The sequence below is a fragment of the Tauraco erythrolophus genome, chromosome Z, assembly GCF_009769465.1.
Source record: "Tauraco erythrolophus isolate bTauEry1 chromosome Z, bTauEry1.pri, whole genome shotgun sequence".
In the NCBI taxonomy this organism is placed as follows: domain Eukaryota; kingdom Metazoa; phylum Chordata; class Aves; order Musophagiformes; family Musophagidae; genus Tauraco; species Tauraco erythrolophus.
The window spans coordinates 85298509-85318880 of record NC_141496.1 but is presented as its reverse complement, the minus strand read 5'-3'; the positions used below and the strand labels follow the sequence as shown (position 1 = coordinate 85318880).

General features: G+C 40.3%; 1 protein-coding gene across 3 annotated transcripts in view; it reads left to right on the top strand.

Annotated features, from left to right (window-relative positions):
* Window positions 1-20372, top strand: part of FOCAD (focadhesin) — a 118870-nt gene that overhangs the window by 85490 nt on the left and 13008 nt on the right. For all 3 annotated transcript variants that reach the window (XM_086628997.1, XM_086628998.1, XM_086628996.1), the window contains 10 exons: window positions 1194-1432; window positions 3814-3903; window positions 11247-11394; window positions 12982-13101; window positions 14058-14180; window positions 14990-15067; window positions 15449-15520; window positions 15696-15798; window positions 17008-17088; window positions 18192-18320. In XM_086628997.1, coding sequence (XP_086485123.1) covers window positions 1194-1432; window positions 3814-3903; window positions 11247-11394; window positions 12982-13101; window positions 14058-14180; window positions 14990-15067; window positions 15449-15520; window positions 15696-15798; window positions 17008-17088; window positions 18192-18320 — 1183 coding nt within the window. The remainder of the gene's footprint in view (window positions 1-1193; window positions 1433-3813; window positions 3904-11246; window positions 11395-12981; window positions 13102-14057; window positions 14181-14989; window positions 15068-15448; window positions 15521-15695; window positions 15799-17007; window positions 17089-18191; window positions 18321-20372) is intronic.

Genomic DNA, 20372 nt, shown 5'->3' with positions numbered 1-20372 from the left:
ATCAACAGACTCCTCAGACCACACTATCAAACTCTTGAGTGATTCTGACACCATTCCTTAGGGCTCTGAAATGCATACTTTCTCAAAATCTAATAGTTATGGAGCCAGTGATTCTTATTTTACAGCACCTCTTCAATCCATAGGCTCATATCGTATGGCCACATAAGCAGCAGGCAGTTCTGCAGTAAGACCTGGAGGTGTGACCAAAAACTCAGTATAGACCTGAAGGAGTAGGTATTGCTAACTCTTGACTGTCAAATTGTAGTGAAATAAATGCTAGACCAGTTGGATGTAAGGAGATTTCAGCTACTTGTTTGGCACTAGTAGTTTTTGCCGAATTGTTCTGTGACAAAATTTCATTTCTAAATTCTGGGGGTTTTTGTGGGTTTTTGTTTGGTTTTTTTTTAATAAATGATTAAATCTTATGCTTGTAAAATCGTAAGGCACATAATAGAAATCACTGGCTTGCAGAATGCCTCGAATGCTGATAGGACTTTTTTTCTTTTCATTTTCAGAGTTGCATGTGGAAGTTGATAAATATACATTAGGCCATTGCTTATAATCCGTCCATTGCTTTATAAGTAGAGATAGCTGTATGGATTTTACTTTCAAAATGGAAAGGAATAAGAAACCTTTGTAAGGGATCTTTCTTCTAGAATGCTGGTTATTATCTTGCAAGATCTCATGATATTTTGTCATCCTAAGTGTGATGATTTTAAGGTAGTGCTTTTTCCAACTCACTAAATCCTTGGTGTGTTGTAATTACCGAAGTATGTTAACATCACTGCTGGTTTCTGTTTGCCCTTCTGATCATGCTGCTCGATATTTTAACAAGGAAGGTGAAAGCTAGAATAGACCAATGCATTTATGTGCAGACTAGCTGTTAAATTCTAGTTGCCTCCTGTCTTTTCCTTTTTTTACAGTTTCATACTTAACAGTCTTATTTACACTTAGAAATTATATTCTGAATTATCCTAGTTTTAAGGTGCTTACAATGTAAGACAAATGGAAAAGTTACCATAGGTAGTTTCATGAAATACTGTTTATTGCCGGCTTGCAATACATCTTTGCTGCATTTTACTGTATAGGTATTTATTTTAAATTCCTAAAGTGCTGAGTGTTACTACCAGGAAAGGAGTTTAATTTCCCTCCCCCGAGAGGAAAATTTAAAAAAATTCTTTATGTTTTTCTAGAAATCCTATTCAGGTGAAAATACTGCTAGTATTATAGCTCGTTCCTGTGCAGCCACTGCTTTGTCACTCCTGGTGCCAGTTTTCATTGTATCATGCAAGGAGAAGGTTGAGGAGGTCCTGAATATGCTGACTGAGAGGTTACCTGGGAAACCAAATGCTGATGAGTCTCAAGCTGTTCAAATCCACATGGGCCTTGGTTTGGGGATGTTTATCTCACGTTTGTATGAAGAAAAAGTCAGGTAAGGATTACACCATATGTAATGTGGTTGTGCAAATAGCTTCCTCCTTTTTCCTGCATGTGGCCTTAAGTTCTGAGGAATTTGAGTGTTTACAAGTCACTGGCAAATGATTCTCAGGGGGCTTTGCAACGTTTCTTATAAGGTGTCCTTTATTATTAGTCCTCACCACCCACACCCCAGTGCTATCCTGGATATTTTGCCATTCTTTCAGATGGATGATTAATTTTCGTAATATCCTAAGGTGCATTTGCAAAGCAGTCAGCTAGGAGAGTCACACATATGCTTTTAAAGGGAACTAGCTGCCCCAGGAGACTTAATTGTGAAATAATTCATAGTTCTCATCGGTTTCTTTCTAAGTGGTAGTCTGGAGACTGGATAGCGTCCGCTTCATGTGACTTACACGTGTGGAGATGGAGCTACAACAGAAGTAGTTAGTGGGCTGTCTTTAAGGTGTGCTATTACAGCTGTCTTGGCAGCAGAGGTGTTCTGAAGTTGGTCGAAAATGCCTCCTTTACAGAAGGGTTGGCCTCAGTTGCAAATTTCCAATGATTCCACAGAAACTAAGAAGTATGTTTGGCTCTATATTCCTCCAGCTTCTTGACTTCTAGGGATTCTGTCTGCCTGTGTTCTAATGATAAATGTCTTAATTGGTGCACAAGCACAGGTATGAAACAGATTTGACTGTCAGTTGTTAATTTGCTCAGTGAAGCTCATGTTTGACACACCTGCCTTTGTTAAAACACTGCTGCAGCTTTGCTCTTCTGATCTTCGTGCTTTGGTGTCTTGATGCCTTGCTGCCTCAGACTTGGCCACGTGATTTGAGGATGGACTGTCTCTAGATTATTGGTCAGTGATGACAACTGAGCTACACACAAGCATTAAAAGGCTCTTAAAGAGAATGACGTTAGATCAGCTTGATATTTTGGAGTGTGTGAATCTTTATTTTGGGTTTTGTTTGATTGGCGAGGGGTGTTGAAATTAATAAGTTTATCTAAAATTTTTTTATGGACAATATCAGTTTTTACTCTTCACTGCCCTGCATAATTTCGAAGCTTAATCTCACACATTCTTCCAAGCGTTGACTTGCAACAACAGTAAAACTTGTAGGGATGTAGCTATAGGTAATATCAAATCATAGAATATGCTGATTTCGCTGGAATAGAATCACAGAATCAATTTCCTGTTCAGAAGAGCTACGTTTCTAAAGTAAGCTGTGTGTTTAAGAAGACTGCAGCACCAGATTCAGGGAGAACAATGCTGGTAATACACTTTGTTTCAGTTTGTAGCCAGCTGTGGTATGCAGGTGTCCATAGTGATCAAGGACTTTTCAACTTGTTTTTACTAACCATACCAGATGTTCAAGAACCTGGAGGAGCATGGCCAGGGCGATTGACACATAAATTGGCAAATGAGTATTCCATGTAACATCATGCTCACCATAAATTGGAAAGTTTGCTGGGAATGGCCTATCTTTCTCAATGGTTGCCATTCCTGGAGGGTCTCACGCATCATTCTGCTCCGGAGGCTTGCTTACTCTTTGCTAGGATTGATGTTTCAGGGCTTTCTCCAGGATCACTAGCTGGGAACAGGCTGGACATTGATCAAGGGGTGGCGAGCAGTTGCACTGTACATCCTTTGTCTGTATATATTATTATTGTTGTTATCAGTATTTTATTTCATTTTATTTTATTTCAGTTATTCAATAGTTCCCATCTCAACCCATGGGTCTTCCTTCCCTTTCCCAGTTCCTCTCCTCGAATGGGGAGGGGTCACTTGGTAATTAATAGGGCAACTGGCTGTTGTTTAGACCTGGGTAGGACTAAAATTAAACAGAGAGTTAGTTTGTGTTAAAATGTCCTGTTCATTAAGAAAACTATGTACATGTTTTGTGAGAAGGGAGTCCCTGTGACATCTTTGGAGTGAGAGGTAAATGCTTCCTTTTTTGTCAAGAAGTTAGGCAAAGACATGGAGAAGAGACATTTACGGAGCTAATAACTTAAAAGATCATGAATTTTCAGCTTATAAATAGTTACAGATCTAGCTGAGGTAATGTTATATCGGTATCTTTCTCCCACCATCAAGCATGTTTTACAAATCCTGGGTGCTGGGTTGCTTTCTGGGTGTTGTAGCAAAAATGGTTGCCAGTTAAGGTCTGAATGTGTTTTTATTATTTGTGTACTAGTACGTTTATATGAATGTGACACAAATGACCAATCATATAGTTGTTGCTTACAGACTAGTATGAGAGCCTGTTATAGCAAGAGAAGAACTCTATTTACTGGTACATTCAGTCTTAGCAGGAGGTTTAGTATCCTATATGATTTAAAGAGCAGAGCTGTGTGTTAGATTTTTCTTGTTTCAGTTTTGTTTTGTTTTTTTAGTGATGTACCTGGTCAACAGATGAACTTCGTTCTCATGAAGTCCCTAGATGCACTGGAAGACTGCTGCTTTGACACTAGTCTGGAGTACAAGTGAGTTTCCTTTATTACTGATGATATTTTGTTTTATTTTGAGCTCCTCCTTTTTAATTCATGCTTTTATTCCTTAATTCTACGCAGAAGAGTGTAAGAATAAGATAAGGAGATAGTATATTCTGAGTACTTTCATAGAATCACCAACTCGTGCAGACTGGCAAGGACTGTCGCAGGTCAACATCCCTCCTCAGAACAGACTCAGACATGGACTTGGACTGCCTTGCCTAAGGCATCACAGTCAGGGTTTGAAACCCTTAGGACTGGAGACAGCACAACATCTCTGGGCCCTGGCTTCCCTTTTGTGCTGTCCTTTGTGCAAATATCTGATGTTTTAGCTGTGAGGCCTGCTGCCTCAGCCTCCCACCATGCAAAATCCCAGCTACATCTCCTCTGTCCTTTCCTGTCAGTGCTATAGAAGCTGTTGGGTGCCCCCAAAGCCATCCCTTCTCACGAATGAACCAGCTGCAGTCTCACAGCCTCTGCTCTTAGGGGAAGGGCTCACTGCCTTGGTAGCCTCCCAGGAACTTGTTATGGTTTTGTTGGTGGGTTACTTGCATTCAGAGCAGTATTCCAGGTGTGGTGAGCACAGAGTAGAGGGGTGATCCTTCCCCGGGCTGTCATTCCTGTGTCCTTCTCATGCTGCCTGTGCATTGCTGGCCCTCATCACTGCCTTGGTGCATGTCTGATGCTGGCTCAACTTGCTGCCCGCTGATGCCCAAGAATGTACCCAAGAGCTTGTGCCTAGCTTCTCTGGTCCCAGCCTCACTGTTGCCATGTGCAGGACTGTGAGTTGGTTCCTGTTGAATTTCAGGATGTTCCTGCTGGTTTATTCCTCTGTGTACCATCTCTTCCAAGTAAGTGTGTCCATAAGTAAATATATCATAGAATATAGAATCATAGAATATAGAATCATAGAATGGTTTGGGTTGGAAGGGACCTTAAAGATCATGTAGTTCCAACCCCCCTGCCATGGGCCAGGAAACCTTCCCCTAGATCACGTTGGTCAAAGCCTCATCCAACCTGGCCTTGAACATCTCCAGGGATGGGGCATCCACAACTTCTCTGAGCAACCTGTTCCAGTGCTTCAACACCCTCAGAGTGAAAAATGTCTTCCTTATATCCAATCTAAATCTGCCCTCTTTCAGTTTAAAGCCATTGCCCCTTGTCCTATCATTACATACCCTTGCAAAAAGTAACTCTCTAGCTTTCTTGTAGGCCCCCTTTAGGTGCTGGATGACTCCTGTAAGATCTTCCTCGAGCCTTCTCTTCTCCAGGCTGAGCAACCCCAACTCTCTCAGCCTGTCTTCATAGGAGAAGTGCTTCAGCCCTCGGATCATTGTCATGGCCCTCCTCTGGACTCACTCCAGCAGCTCCATGTCCTTCTTATGTTGAAGGCCCCAAAGCTGAACACAGTACTCCAGGTGGGGTTGCATGAGAACAGAGTGGAGGCACAGAATCCCTTCCCTCGACCTGCTGGCCGCTTCTTTTGATACAGCCCAGGATACAGTTGGCTTTCTGGGCTGCCAGCGCACATTGCCGGCTCATGTTGAGCTTCTCATGAGTCAACAGCCCCAAGTCCTTCTCCTCAGGGCTGCTCTCAATCCATTCTCCCTCCAGCCTGTACTTGTGCTTGGGATTGCCCCGACCCGCGTGCAGGACCTTGCACTTGGCCTTGTTGAACTTCATGAGGTTCTCACAGGCCCACCTCTCCAGCCTGTCAGGGTCCCTCTGGATGACATCCCTTCCCTCCAGCATGTCCACCACACCACCCATCTTGGTGTCATCAGGAACTTGCTGAGAATGCACTTAATGCCACTGTTCATGTCCCCAACAAAGGCACTAACAGCACCAGCCCCAGTACCAACCCCTGAGGATCACCACTCATCACTGCTCTCCACTTGGACATTAAGCTGTTGACTGCAGCTCTTGGAATGTGACCATCCAGCCAATTCCTTATCCACCGAGTGTTCCATCCATCAAATCCATGTCTCTCCAATTTAGAGACACAGATGTTGTGCGAGACAGCATCAAATGCTTTGGTCAAGTCCAGGTAGATGATGTGAGTTGCTTGCCCCTTATCCGTGATGCTGTAACTCCATCATAGAAGGCCACCAGGTTTTTCAGGCACGATTTGTGCCTAGTGAAGCCTCATTGGCTGTCTCCAATCACTTCCTTTTTTACCATGTGCGTTAGCGTAGTTTCAAGGAGGATCTGCACATATATATATTAAAAAAATACTTTATATTTGAACATATGTGAGTTATGCATATGTGCGTATGTAACACATTTTTTTCCATACAGTCCCTCGTACGGAGTGACAAGAAGCAATGACAACCACTCCTAATCGCTGCCAACTCACAAGTAGAAGCTTTGGCCAAGTGTAGAGAACAAAACAGTCTTGCTCACAGGCAGTGGGAACATCCCAGCAATTCTAGGAGCCGGTTGCTCATCTTATCTGCACATGTTCCTTAATGAAAGATGTTCATTAATGAAATCAAGTCCTTCCTTGGTGCTCTTGGGTGAGTGCCAAGGTGTTCAATGAAGTCCAGCTGCCTCTGCATTGGAGTCTGTTACTGCCATGTGCATGTGTGTACAACACAGTGTGAGCTCTGGGAGCTCCTCACATGGCTTATTTATCTGGGAGAGCCAGTCTGTTAAATTAGCAGCCGTGATGGCATGTTGGATACTGAGTAAAGCAAATACATTTCATTTAACCAACTGAGGTTATGCATCAGGTGTCCCAAAGAGAGGAGCAGCCCACAGGCAGGGCAAGAAATTATTGAAAGATATTGCACAATTACTGACGTTGGCAAACCTGGAATAATTGAACAGTAAAACACAGTGTCAGTTGCCATTAAACAACTAACATAATGTGGTGTATATCTTGCCCAGCCGTCATTTCCCTTTTAAATCACGGGAGCTGCAGTATCTTTAATGCCTCAGTGTGATTGCATGGGGTCTTAGTTGATTTTAAACGTTTTTGGGCCCAGCTCTTCCCTGCTTAAAGGAAACTGAGCAGTAACTCCTCTTTAACTTTGCGCTTTCCTTCTCCCATGGACCTTCTGAAAAGCTGTGAGGGATGACAGTTGCACACCACTGGGCTGTGAAGCTGTATAGTGTAGCCAGGATTTGGGTTGCTTCTTGTGTGGCACAGGGTGAGACACGTGGTGCACAAGGGGCTGTGTCAGCTGCATCACTTGCTGCTTGTTTGTGCAGCCTGTTTGCTGGAGGTAAATACCTCACAGAAAAGCCAAACTAGACGTTTCTGGCAGCAAGAGGTTGCCAGAAGAATATGAAGCAACAGCAAGCAGGAGAGGGAAGATTGAAGGTTGGGTAGTTTTTTTTCATGTTTTTTAAAGGTTAATGGTAAGCCAGTGTCTAGTGTGAGCACGCTTTGTGAGCAAAGAAGTAGCGTAAAGCGGCAAATGTTGCAGATGTGTCCAAGTTTGTTGTTCGTCCACTTTTAAACTGCTCTTCCAAAGCAAGGGCCTTTCCAGCCTTTTCATCCAGTATGATAGGCGCAGCTGACTGGGAGACCTTTTCATCAGTGTTTCACTCCTGCTTCACTGGCAATTCTCTTTTTCTGTTACAATAGGTTGCAAGGTTTTTTTGAGGCTGGGTATATTATGCAGTACATAATATATGTATGTGGGAGGATGGAGTTCCCCTTTTTCTTAATGCCAGCAGTAATCCTATCCTCTCCTGCAGCTGCTCGGAGGTTACATACGACTGGGAGGGCTCCCAGTACCTGCCTGGTACCCGCCTGTTGCCTCCCCAGGGCACGGGCCGCACTGCTTGCCGCTGGCCCCCACCACCCCCCTGCACCTTGCCACCCGGACGTGGCATGCCTGGTGCTTGTTTCAGAAAGTGCCTCTCTGCTCCGTAACACGCTTCTCCGGGGTGCTGAGTGGGACATCACAAATGCTGAAGGATGTTATTGAGAAAGAGGCTTTTGCTGAATTTTTGTTTTGTTTGGCTTTTCTGCCTCAAGTGTCTAGGTAAGAAAGTCGTTTATCAATGCGTGTGCTGTGCAAACTGGAGCTCGCACAGCCACGCTTCACTGATCATGTCAGCCTTGATAGCAATGTTGGGTTTGTGTATCATTTTCTTCATTTAGTTAGGAAAATTCTCTTTTTAAAATCAAGAGGCAGAGGGAAGAAAAGGTAAGAGGAATGAATGAAGAAAACAGTTGTTTTCAATAAGCAATGAGAATCTTTCCCTGAGCCAGTGTTTTAGCCTGGTGAGAGTCCACTTATGTTCCATAAGAACCTCTGTGTCTGTATAAGTTGCATAAGACAGTCTAAACTTAATTTCCTCTCAGAAAAAGTCACTGTGAGAATAACGCTCATAAATCAGTATGCTTTTATCTGTCATGACCACACAGAGGAAAAAAAAGAAAAGAAAGTTATAATCTTTTAAAGGGGGAAAAACATTTCAGATGGTTAAGCGTGTTAATATGATACTTCTTCATTTTCTGACAGGAAGAGAGTTTCATAGTTTGCAGAGCCTTAGGAGCTTTTTGTTCCTGATCTCATATGGAGTGCACTCAGATGTTATCAAGAAGACTGGGAGCGGACCTTAAATCTGCCCTTGGGTTAGACAGAAACTGGAGTAAATATGTTTTTTAAATATACCGATAAACCAATTTTCAGTATACACATGTATGGAAAATGTCCATGACAGGTGATTTAGACAGTTCTGTGTGCTAGTAGGTTTTGTCAGACTTACTGCTTACAGAAACTTATTTTTTCTCCCAAGCCTAACCTACATAGAGCATAGGTTCAGCAAGCATGTACATTCATGACTGTTAACTTCTACAGTTATTCATGTAGTTTACATTCAGTAGCTTTTTGTCAGATCAACCTCAGTGTACTGGGTGGACAGGGGAATAAATAATTAAAAAAATATATCAAAGGCAGAGTTCTAGTTGTAACGGTACAGCATATGGGTAACAAACATAGCAGTACATACAGTCCCTGTATTGGACGGGTTTACTCCCCCTCCCACCCTAGCCTTGCTGCAAACAAAGAAAAACGTGCGTTGAAGGTTGAGATAACTCTGACCTTTTGAAAGGTTTGCATGTAAAAATTTTTGGTAAATACCAAGGGGCAGCAAAGTTTTCTGGCTTGCCTTGTTACATTGCCCATATCGAGGATGAATTCTCCAAGCCCTTTGCAAATACACCTTTTTGTATAAAGTTATTGCATGGCAGAACTAGCTTGCATCTGCAAGGATAAATATTGGAGAAATATTAAGTAAATTATAAACTCTGGTACATACTGAGTAAAGATGTGGTGAAGAGCAAATTGTTATGAAACTCGAAATACACAGTAGCCTTCCTTTAAATTGCTGTGTGGAGCATTAAACAACTTACTTTTTATGGAGCTGTTTGATTAGGCTTTAAGGCATTTTCAGTCAAAACTATCATACTTTTATGTTGTTCTTACAGAAACCTGTCAAGCTCCACTGGCATCAGGATTCTCAGAAAAATATCAGTATTCCTTCATCCTAAAACACAAACCTTTTATTTTGTTTCATGGTTTGTTCATGAAGTCCTTCATTCTGTGATGCGAGGGACTCTACTGCCCTGTATGCTGCGAAGTTGCGTTATTGAGACAGATGACAGTAGAGTCAAAGATGAGTCAAGACAGTAGCACAGTATGTCTGAGGCACTAAAACACATAAAAGGTGCTGGGAAATCTGAGATGTCATGTGGTTGAAGTGCACTTAAATATGAATTTCATGTAGATCACAGACAAGGAGGCCAAGTGAAAATACTTGCTAGTTACGCAAAGGGGAGCAGAGGGGATGAAGTTTTACTTTTTCCTTCAGTCTCCGCTTATGTTTTGGGTCTTATACTTAGAGTCAACAACATAAGAAATTGTAGCTCTAATTAGGAACTTTGTTTTCTTGCTGTGTATTTTTTTCAACAAGCAATAGTGTGAAATTGTATGTAGAACTCTTGCATATAAGCCATGTCCTTATTTTGTTGGCTGTTCATGAATTCAGATGTGCCAGTTAGTTAAAAATTCCCAAAGTTTGTTTCTTCTTCTTTGCTGGAAAAGTAAGACACCAATACCAAGACACCACTCCAAGTCTTCTGGCCATGCTCATCATCTTCTTCCCCAGTTGCTGAAAAACATAAGCTTATAAATATGACCAAAGTTATTCTCAGAAGTTTCTTTTTTACTTAGCTGAATAAAAGCTATAACTCTTCCCATTTTTAAGTTGGAAAGTAGAAGCTTAGAAGAATGCCTTGGATCCTAGCCATATTCATTTGACTGCTTGCTGCAGGCAGTGTCTGTTGTTGTCATGCTCAGGGAGATGTGTGAGGGGGAAAAAAGTCTTCAGGTAAGAGCTGCTTCTTTAAGCTATTGTGTACGTGTGCCAGTGAGAGATCACCTTCGGAGCAGTTGAGTATCTGCTGTGCTTTTAGTATCTCATGATGGCAACCAGAACTGTTTGGGACTTTTCCGACAAAACTTTTCAGTATTATGACTGATGACGTGTGGAAACTGAAACTTGTTGTGGGAGCACAGGTGCTGAATTTAGTAAGAGTTCTCTGGTCCAGAAAGGAATTTCTGGTCAAATATGAAAAGAGACAGAGACCGTGAAGCTATTTGTGCCAGCTGCTCTATTAAATTTTGTACTTTGAAGCTATGTTCTTCTTGTTGCGATTTTAAGTATCCTCAGCATCAAACTGTTAGTTGTGCTGCTCTGTTGAAGCTGGTCCACTGTTGCATATGGATATTTTAGTGCCTGTGGGTTAGAATGTATATCTGACACTCATGTTCTGAAATGCAGATGAATACCTTAATCTGTGCAGCTATCTTAACTGTTCTCTGGCTTAATCACTCATTTCGTAATTTCTGCAAACTGAAACAGCTCTTGCAGGAGTTTGAGAGCCTCAGACCCTAGTACAGCCAGCGGACCTGCAATTAGTGTGTTTAACTGGGGTATCAGAGTTTGGGATATCAGTTTAAATCAGATGTAGAAGTTTGGATCCATACTTCCTTCATCCTAGTTGGCGTGCTTGTTAATAGGGGTATTGGTTCTTCAGGGGCAGAAGGAATAACGAGGCTGTATGTGTTGGATTTATTATTTTAAACACACATTTCCTTCTTATGCTCTTCTTTCATCCTGTGTCTTCTGAAAAGTATCACCTATGTGTGAAATAAAAACCATTTGTAAAACTGACTGTAATTATCCACAGGGCTAGTTACCACGTAAGGTCTTTTTACTGAGTGACCCATTTGCTCAGCAACCCATGTTGGGGTGAAAAGAGAGTTCATAACAGCCAAAGCATACTTAATCCTTTTTTCTTTTGTGTTCTTTTTAAGCACTGGATGTATTTTGGGAGTAGGACTTGTTCTTTCACTTATGAGTCACAGTAGCCAAACAGAATCGCGAGTACATGTTTCCACTTCATTGCGAAAACTCTGCAAATACCTGGACAGCAGTGAGGACCAAAGCAGATGGGTCCAGGAGGTATGACCTATTTTATGGCAAATTTTACATCTTCCTTTTACTTTGTTGGCTCCCTTTAATAACTATAGGCTTTTGCTGAAGCCAAATTGTATCTGTAGTACTGGCATGCTGGGTTTCTGTTATTTCTGTCACAATATATGGTTTTATATCTGCTGAAGAAAAGAGTTATAATAGAATAACCTGTAATGCTGCACAAACATTAACAAATTACCTGAAAAGATAATAAATATCATTCTTTGAAGTGCTGCTTTACTTCTTTAACCTCAAATTGTTGAAAGTTGGGTGCTGAGTAACTGTTGATATGGGTCTGTCTTATATACAGTTGTTCACTGCTCATCTGATCTACTAGAAAGCAGACAGCAAGTTGCTGTCAGAGAGAACCTTATTGCTAATACTGCCTCCTTCAATATGTTTCCTTTCTGTTTCTTCCTGTTTCCTTCTTTAAAAGTTGCTGTCAATAGCTAATCTGAATCTTGCACTTGTGAATGCTGCTATGGCCCCATTTGTTGTTCTCTTTATAACTATGTTTTGAAGGCTTAAACTGAGCTTTTCTAATTTTAAGCATACATTTCAGTTTATTTTGCCAAGATATGTCCTGTAAGTTTTGACATGGTCCGTGCACTAAGTCTATAAACTCATTGAGGTAAAACTTGAGAAAGAAAACTGGTAAAATTGAAGGAGTTTACAACAGGGAAAAAAAAAAAAAAAAAAGAATCAGAATAAGCAGATGTTTTGCACAAAAAAAGCAACCCTGTACTTGTTGTATGTAAGCCTGCAGCAGCTGAACAGCTGAGTTGCATAAACCTCTGTTTTTTCTAAGGGACTTAGCAGAGATTGGTAGTATTATTCCTTTTCCTGTCTTGGTACTGCTCTGAAAGCACTTTATTAAAGTTCTTCTTTTATGGAGTTTAATTTTTTTGGCAGTACATGTGTGTTGGGAATTACCCTTTTGCAGTTTATGGCTCCTGCATTAAAATGACTTACAGCTATGAAACCATTTATCTCTCCCCAGAGATCTCAGAGCTTTACTGAATTTAAACTAGGTTCAATACAACAACTTCTGAGATGAAAAGCAGCTGCTGTTTAACATCATGAGATCGTTTGGGATGAGAAGCAAAACCTACCCTTTTCAATTAAAATCTCTGTAAGGAATTGTGCAGATAATTACATTAGGAAAATTTGGCCAGCATCCTAGGATGGATGCTACTATATTCATGACATACCTCCTACATGCTCATCTTCTGGCCTTGTGGACCTGCTTTTAGCTGTGATGGGATCACAGCATGCTGTGTATGCTCATTTAAATAATCATCAGATAGTTAGGTGGAGAAGAATAACTATGTTTGTGTGGAAGATATGGAAAATCAGGAGTTTGACCTTCGTAAAACCGGAGTACTTCCAAGCTTTAGTTGTATTTGTTTAATGTTAGCATCAATGAAGAATCTTTCAGAGAGGGAATAAGTATCTGAAAGTACAAATTGAAAGCATCTTGACTCTTTTATCGTGCTGGCAGATTGCTCCATGTGCACATTGCTACTGTGAATTTGATCAGACACTGGTTAACAGAATTAAATATTTTTTTTTCAGGTACTTGCCTATTCTGTGGCCTGTTCCTGTGTCTCTGCTTTCAGTGTTGGAATCATAGAAGCAGCTGAGGCTGAGGAGGCCATGAACAAGCTACGGACCTTAGTGGAAAATAATCAACAGGTCATAATTCAGTGTTTGGGCTTCACTTCAGTTCTGTTTTTCTCTTACCTATCTAATATTCAGTACTACTTTACCCAGACTGTAACTTCAAGAAAATTATATGAGTATTAACCAATGTTGCGTATGTTATGCATACAGTGCAATTACCAAGACTACCACTTGATCCATTGATGCATTGTCTACAGGTGTATAGCAATTACCAGACAGTGAAATAAAAACATATTTTATATGTTGGATTGCATTTAGAGGGGAAGTTGGTACTTTTGAGTTCTTCATGTCTTTAGTCCCTGCATCCTGCCAATTTTTGTCTCTTTTATAACATATTTCTTTGGATTCTTTTTTCTTAGTAGGAAAGAGAATCTTTCTTTCTGAGATGTACTGTGCTCTTCTGAATTTTTACTTTACCTTAGCCTTCAGACAGTGCACCATAACCACAGCTACAGCTTCTTCCAGGTGTCTGTTTCATCCCTAGTGTCCTAGAGTTACCCTCAAAAAATGCCAAAAATAATCTCCGTATCTCAGTGCATGTTCCTTTTAGTTAAATGCCTGCCAGAAAAAAAGGGAAGAGAAAAATTAAAAAAGAAGGGCAGTCATTTTGAATCAAAGGCTGCTATTACACTGATCAACTGTTTGGAATGTTTATCTGGAAAACAGGAAGTCAAAACAAACTGCCTTTGCTACAGCTTTTTTATCTTTGTATCAGAAAGTTTGCTCTAAAATAAAGGCTCCAGAGCAATCTATGTGCCAAAGATCAGTATTTAATCTCAGAAAATCCTGTGTCACTTGACATGAGAAAATACTTGAAGTAAGAAAGCATCCAGTGTTTTAGATGAAGGCATTACTTCTAATTATTGAGAAATAATAAATATTTAACTAGTGTTTCAATAATAAATCCTAAAAAGAATACAGGATCCTTTCGAAGATTGTTTTTTTAATGTGTCTCTCTCACCTTTCAGACCCACGGTTTTGCTTTAGCTCTAGGTGCAATAGTACATGGATTGTCAGCTTGTGGTCATGGGAAAGCTGAAGACCTGAGTAACAAACTAATGCCAGCCTGGATAAAAATTGTGCTTGCAGAGGTAAAGGAGTTTGAATTTATATCCTGATTTTTGGGGGGGAAGTAGGGGCAGTAATTTTAAATGACCAGTAGGGACATAATTTTCCATACTTTTGCAGGAGTGATGCTAGAAAACTTTACAACTATCTGAACATGCTGTTTGATTGATATTGGGAAGCAGAGATTAATCTTTGGGCGGTTTGCTAAAGAAAAAAAAAACTTTCTCTGCTTGGATGATTTATGGGAGATGCTTATCTCAATGAGATCTTAATTTGGACATCATTACTTAAATTTGGAACAATATCCAAGGATAAAATCTAAGTTATTAAATGAAGGTGCCTTGTGAAATTAGGTGCTACTTATCAAAACTAGACTAACAGAATGGTGATTATATTGTGTCAGTTGTTACAGTAATTTTTATCTATCTCATTGTAACAAAAATTGTGTGCTTGAAATCAAACTCTAAACTTACACATTAAGACTGCAGCTGAAGATAAGTATCAGTAAAGAAGCAGTATTTCAGAGTTGAATTGCACTGGTGTACTTTGTGGAATACAGACAGTGCTAGAAGAAAGTGATTTGTCAGGGAGAAATGGATGACGATTTCAGATCGGGGGAAGAGGAGAGGGGAACTACATATAAAGCCTTCATTCACCAAGAGGGGGAAGAATAATTAACCAGCAGGCTGGAGCCTGACCTGAAAAAGTTTTGGGGCTGAGAGGCATACAAGTGATAGCAGTCATGGTTTTTAAGTTGGAAGAAACAAGTGTTTTATCCTACAGTGGTGTTGTGTGACCACATTGACTCACTGATCCTGAATTACGTTTCCAGGGTTCTCCAACAATGCAGCGTCTGGCTGCTGTCAATGGGCTGGTTGCACTGGTGGGCTCTGAAGGAGGCGTGATACAGGTGAGAACATGCAAGCAAATGGTAACCTTTATCTCTTCTAGAAATTAGGCTAGAAAGCAAGATGGAATGGCATCCTCTGCATCCTTAGAGCAGTGGTTATATACCAGGGCATCTCATTGATGCAATGGTGAGTCCTGTTGGGTATGAACCAAGCAGGATAGAATTACAATTTCTAAAACGGGATCTATTTCATTTTCCCATCATACAGCCTATGCGCAGTGCCATTGGCAGTTTACGGCCACGTAGGCTTTCTCCTTTTCTCCTTCACTCCCCTACAAAAAGGCATGTGTGCAAATGTGTTTTTCAGCACTTGTTCTCTGTTTTGTTGTTTTCTTTTTGCCTTATAAAATTCACATCATTTTCTTTCTTTTTCTCTGGCAGCTGAAATCTGAGAGCATTCAGTCCTCCCAGTTTCAAAGGAAGCTGAATGAAGTCATCAGAACCCTTACCCAGGTAAGAAGGTGGTCTCTGTTTCCTGCTTTGGATAATGCGCCAGGGTACTGTGACACCTCGCACAGACAGGCCAAATCTATTTAAAGAAACCACGTAATGTGTGTATCCAGCTTGAATGAGGCAATGTAAGGAAATTTGTCTAACTAGTGGTTTATTGTCTCAATTGTCTCAACAGATAATCAGTTTTTCGGGGCAGATTGGCCTTCAGACAAACGCAGCAGGGCTTTTAGGACGCCTTCATATGTCCTGTTTGTCTTCTACCCAGAACAGAGCATCCGGTAAGATGTGTTATTCCTGCTGCTTAAAGAACGTACAGAAGTAGCACCTAGCTAAAAAGACAGCAAGGCACACATTGGACAATACAGGCTAAACATGGCAGCCCTATTAAATGACATGACAGCCTTTGAGTCAGAGACCTCATGGTCCTATGTGTCAGATCTAAAGGTTGGAACATGAAGCAGGAATCACTGTACTGAATAGGATCCCCTGAATTTCCTTTTACTTGCAGTATCGAAGTAAGGTTCTAAGTTGTTCTGATCAAACTTGTATATTGCTTCTATCTTTATTCTTTTATGGAATAAATTGTAAAGAAGTTTTACATTTCATATGGCATGTGTGTTTGACATTTACGTTATTTACTCTGTGCCCTGAAAACTGATTCATCTGCTGCTTATTTTAGCACTTCCCACTGTATAAAAAGCCAACTCTTAAAAACTGGTCCATAGCAAGAACAAGCTGACTTTTCAGAAGTGTTTTTCTAGAAGAGATCTTCTCTGGATATCTGAAGTCTAAACCTAGTGTTCTGTGCCCTTTCAGTGTAACAGCACAGAAACTCATATTCTGTAGATCCGTCATTACCTTCTGGTGTTGTTTCAATATCCATTGGTAAAATAAAGGCAGGATCACACTATTGATGCAATGCCAGTGAACTAGGGAAAATAGGGAAACTAATGAAGTGGAACTAAGGAATGGAATAGAGAAACTAATGAAATAGGGAACTAATGAAGTGGAAGCTGTTCACTTCATTGTGAACCAAGTTGGGAACCAGTAACCTGAAGTGTAGATAAACTTGCTTATCATAGAAAAAAAACATTCTTGGAGTTTCTACTTTTAGTATAATCTTGGCACACATGCCTAAGGTTAGATAGATATGGAATGTCTCTGTCATGTTGAACTTACTAAGCTTTTGAAGCTCTCCCTTTTAAAGCTTGACTCACAGTGGCTGATACCTTTTAAGGAAGTTCTTATCCTTGGCTTCAGTTGGTCAATGAATTTGTTTTTTCAGACCTTGCACCTCTCACCGACACAAATGTTTAGCTTACCTTAAAAGTGGAATGGCCAGTGCATCTATCAATAATCTTATGGTCACCTGCAGAATTAGTTAGCTCAAACATAGCTCAGATTGGACTTCAAATTTACGTGGGAGCTGGAGGTTATAATTTCTGCTGACGTGTTTTAGTATATGAACAGTCTTTTTGTCTTCTCAGTTCCTCCAGATTTCAGCTACTTGCCTGAAAACAGCTTTATCAGGGCAGCCATGGACTTTGCCATTGAAAGTGGAAAGAAAGGTAAGAAGGGGTCAAACTAGAGTATCTCTCTGGGAAATTTGTTATGACTATGAAAAGTGACCCTAATAACTTGCTTTTGTTACTAAAAGAAATTTTCCAAATACTCCTTTGAACTTCACTAATGTGGGATATTTAATCTCTAAACAAAAAAAATGAGTAACACTCAAAAAGATAAGGTAGAATTGTGTAGTTAGGGCTTTAGTTTTCTCCACTGAATTTTTATGACTTTTTAAGCCCTTTCCCTTTCCTCTTCCATCTGTGTTTGTGAGATGAAAGTATCTTCTCTGAGGCAATGAAAGTCAGGTCACTGTAAGCGTTAGCATATATCTTTAGCAAAACTCCATCATCAGGCAAACTTTATGCTGCCCCTTATTTCAGTGATCCTAAGTTAAGATTCTCTGTGACAGAGTGGTATTCAAGTGGGTTACTGCTATATATGATAAATGCAAAGGAACTTAAGTATGCTGTTACATGAGGAATGCTAGTGAAAGAGAGATGTCTTGGAGTATTGTCTTAAGGGAGCTAAAGCAGAGGAAATTATTGTTGTGTGGAGCTAAGTGAGCTCACTGCTGTCCTGTGAAGCAGGCATTGCTTTCAGTAGAGCTAAAAATTCCCCATGCCTTGCCTCCAGGAGGGCTTTCACTGAATTAACTCCCTGTCTTTAAGTAAAACATTATATAGCAAAGGTTAGCACCTTCTGACAATTTTTGTGGTCTGCACCTACAGGATGGGAGAGGAGAGCAGTGTCAGAAAACTTTGCTGTTCTGCTACTAACAAATGCAAAAATATCACCCTACTAGATGAGGAACTTCTGTAATTAACTCATGAATTGGTTCAAGGAGAGGGAACTAGGATGTTTCTATTTATCAGTAGCAAAAAGCCTTTTTGGTAGGACATTAATGTTAAAAATGCAACTTGTGATTACAAACAAGAGATAGCTAATTCTCAGATACAAAAAGAAGTAACAGAAATTTTATAACACTTTCCAGTTTTTTCAGTTCTTCACTACAGATTGGTCTTCAGTGAAGTGTTCACTTTTTTTTTTCCTGAGCTCTAGCCAAATGTGTGTGTTTAAAATTCAGACTCTGAATCTTCTGTTGTAGGCCCTGAATCTGTCCCAACTGAGATGGTGAAAGTAGCACTGGCACCCATTGCGTTAGTTGGAGAAAGCCATCAGTATCCACCTGTAAACTGGGCATCCATTCTTTCTCCTTTGATGAGGCTAAACTTTGGTAAGATTAATAGTTTTCTATTATGTCTTTTGTACTTATCACAAGACTTCTTCACTAACACAACTTTCACAAACTTCAGAGCTCACTTCAGGGCTTGTGGTCATTGCAGAGATTGAAGTGTTTACTAAGCTTTCAAGACCAACATTTTATTGTTTACAAGTGTATATTTCTGATCACTCTGTGGAAACAGTTTGTTTTAACTCAAGAGAAGACTAGAGAAGATCAGAGCTGAGAAGTTTGGAGCTGTATTGGAAGGAACAGGCTGCCCAGAGAGGTTGTGGAGTCTCCTTCTCTGGAGATGTTCAAAACCTGCCTGGACACGTTGTTGTGTTATCTGATCTAGGTGGTCCTGCTCCGGCAGGGAGATTGGACTAGATGATCCTTCGAGGTCCCTTCCAATCCCTAACATTCTGTGATTCTGTGATTCCCTAAAACACTGGTGAAATTGGACCAAAGTTTTCATTTGAACTATTTACAGTAACAAGAGCCGATCGTGAAACTCAACTGATTCCATGTTTTTTTCAGTACCCACTAAATGCTGTTCTAGTGCCTGTGTCAGAGGCTGCAGACAGCTTCATCACAAGTTTGAACTGCTCTGTAGTTCATCTAGCTATCACTAGTTTAAGTATTGTGTTGGACAGCTTGTGTAATGTTTTTCTGCTCAGGATACCTGTCAGTGCCTGTTTTGGTTGATACAAGTATCTGAGTTTCAACTTCCTTAAAAAAACCAAACAAACAAAAAAACACAAACTACTGTGCAAAGTTCTGTATTCTCTTGTTTGGTTCCACTGAGTTTTGTTTCTCCTGATTTATGTAACTGTTACTACTTGCCTTGAACATTCTTTTACAACTCAGTTGGGCAAATGCTGTTGTATTTAAATTGATGTGCTGTAAAGCCCAGAATCATAGAAATCAGTGAATTACCCCATGAGGTACAACCACTTGCCAAATACAGAAAGATTTGGCTACGTATTAAACATTTTTGCTTACCTTTGAACTGCAACTTCTGTTTTACTTGGTATTCTTGTAATTGGTTGTAAAGTCTTTTGTAAGAGTAAGGGAAAGAATTTCCTGTACTGAGCTCTACAGTCCATGCTGATATGCAAATTTTTGTGCGATGATATGAACAGCTGAAACTTGTTAAAGGTATGGGGAAATTTTTTAATCCTGTTTTTCACTTGGGAGTCTTACTTTTGTAAATCAGGGGAGTTTCGCAGGAAACAATACGTCAATTTTGTGGCTATGTTTTATTGTCTTCAGACAGCATCATAGTCTACACACCTTTCTCTAGATTATGTACACATGCAGAAATAGGTCTTGCTGTGTGCTGATGAGCAATATTAGTGTTGTGCTAGATAGTATAATGCAGAGCAATTGTATGATGACGTAACAGTCCACCTAGAAATGTGGCACCCTACTGCACTTTTTCTGGAACAACTATATCTTGAATATTTTTGTGAAAATTATGCTTTATGCTCAATTCTGTTGGATGCTCTAGGTCACTGTTACTCATGTCTGAGAATTCATGGCTGTTTTTATGAACCTTAAATGTTTCACAAATTCTACTGTGAAGACTTGTTAATTTGAAAACATGTTGAAGGCAAGAAGGGAGAGATTGCTTTCCAATCTTACAAGGCTTATTGCAGTTGTTGCTGCGCAGAAACCATATGATGTGACTGAAGTCATACCTGTTTGTTTTTCAGCAGCACTGTGAAGTGAACAGTCGTAGGCAAATCATAATCTGTGTCTTTGCAGTGCAAGCTATTGAGAGAATTTCTGAACTGTTTACCAAACTGTCTTGTTACAATTTCACCCTTTCTGAGTTCCGCAAATGACTTAACTTCTGGTATAAGATATTTTGTTTCGAAGAGCCTGATACCTGAAAAGGAAACTGAACTTTCCAAGACTGGTTTTGGAGTTTTAGAAAGCAGATATTCTTTATTGCAGTGCTGGGTGCACGGGGGATTTCTCCTCCTGGCGTGCACACCCGGCTTCTGGGCAGAAAATTAGTTATACACTACAGTCATGCATAATTCATAACATGTTTACATA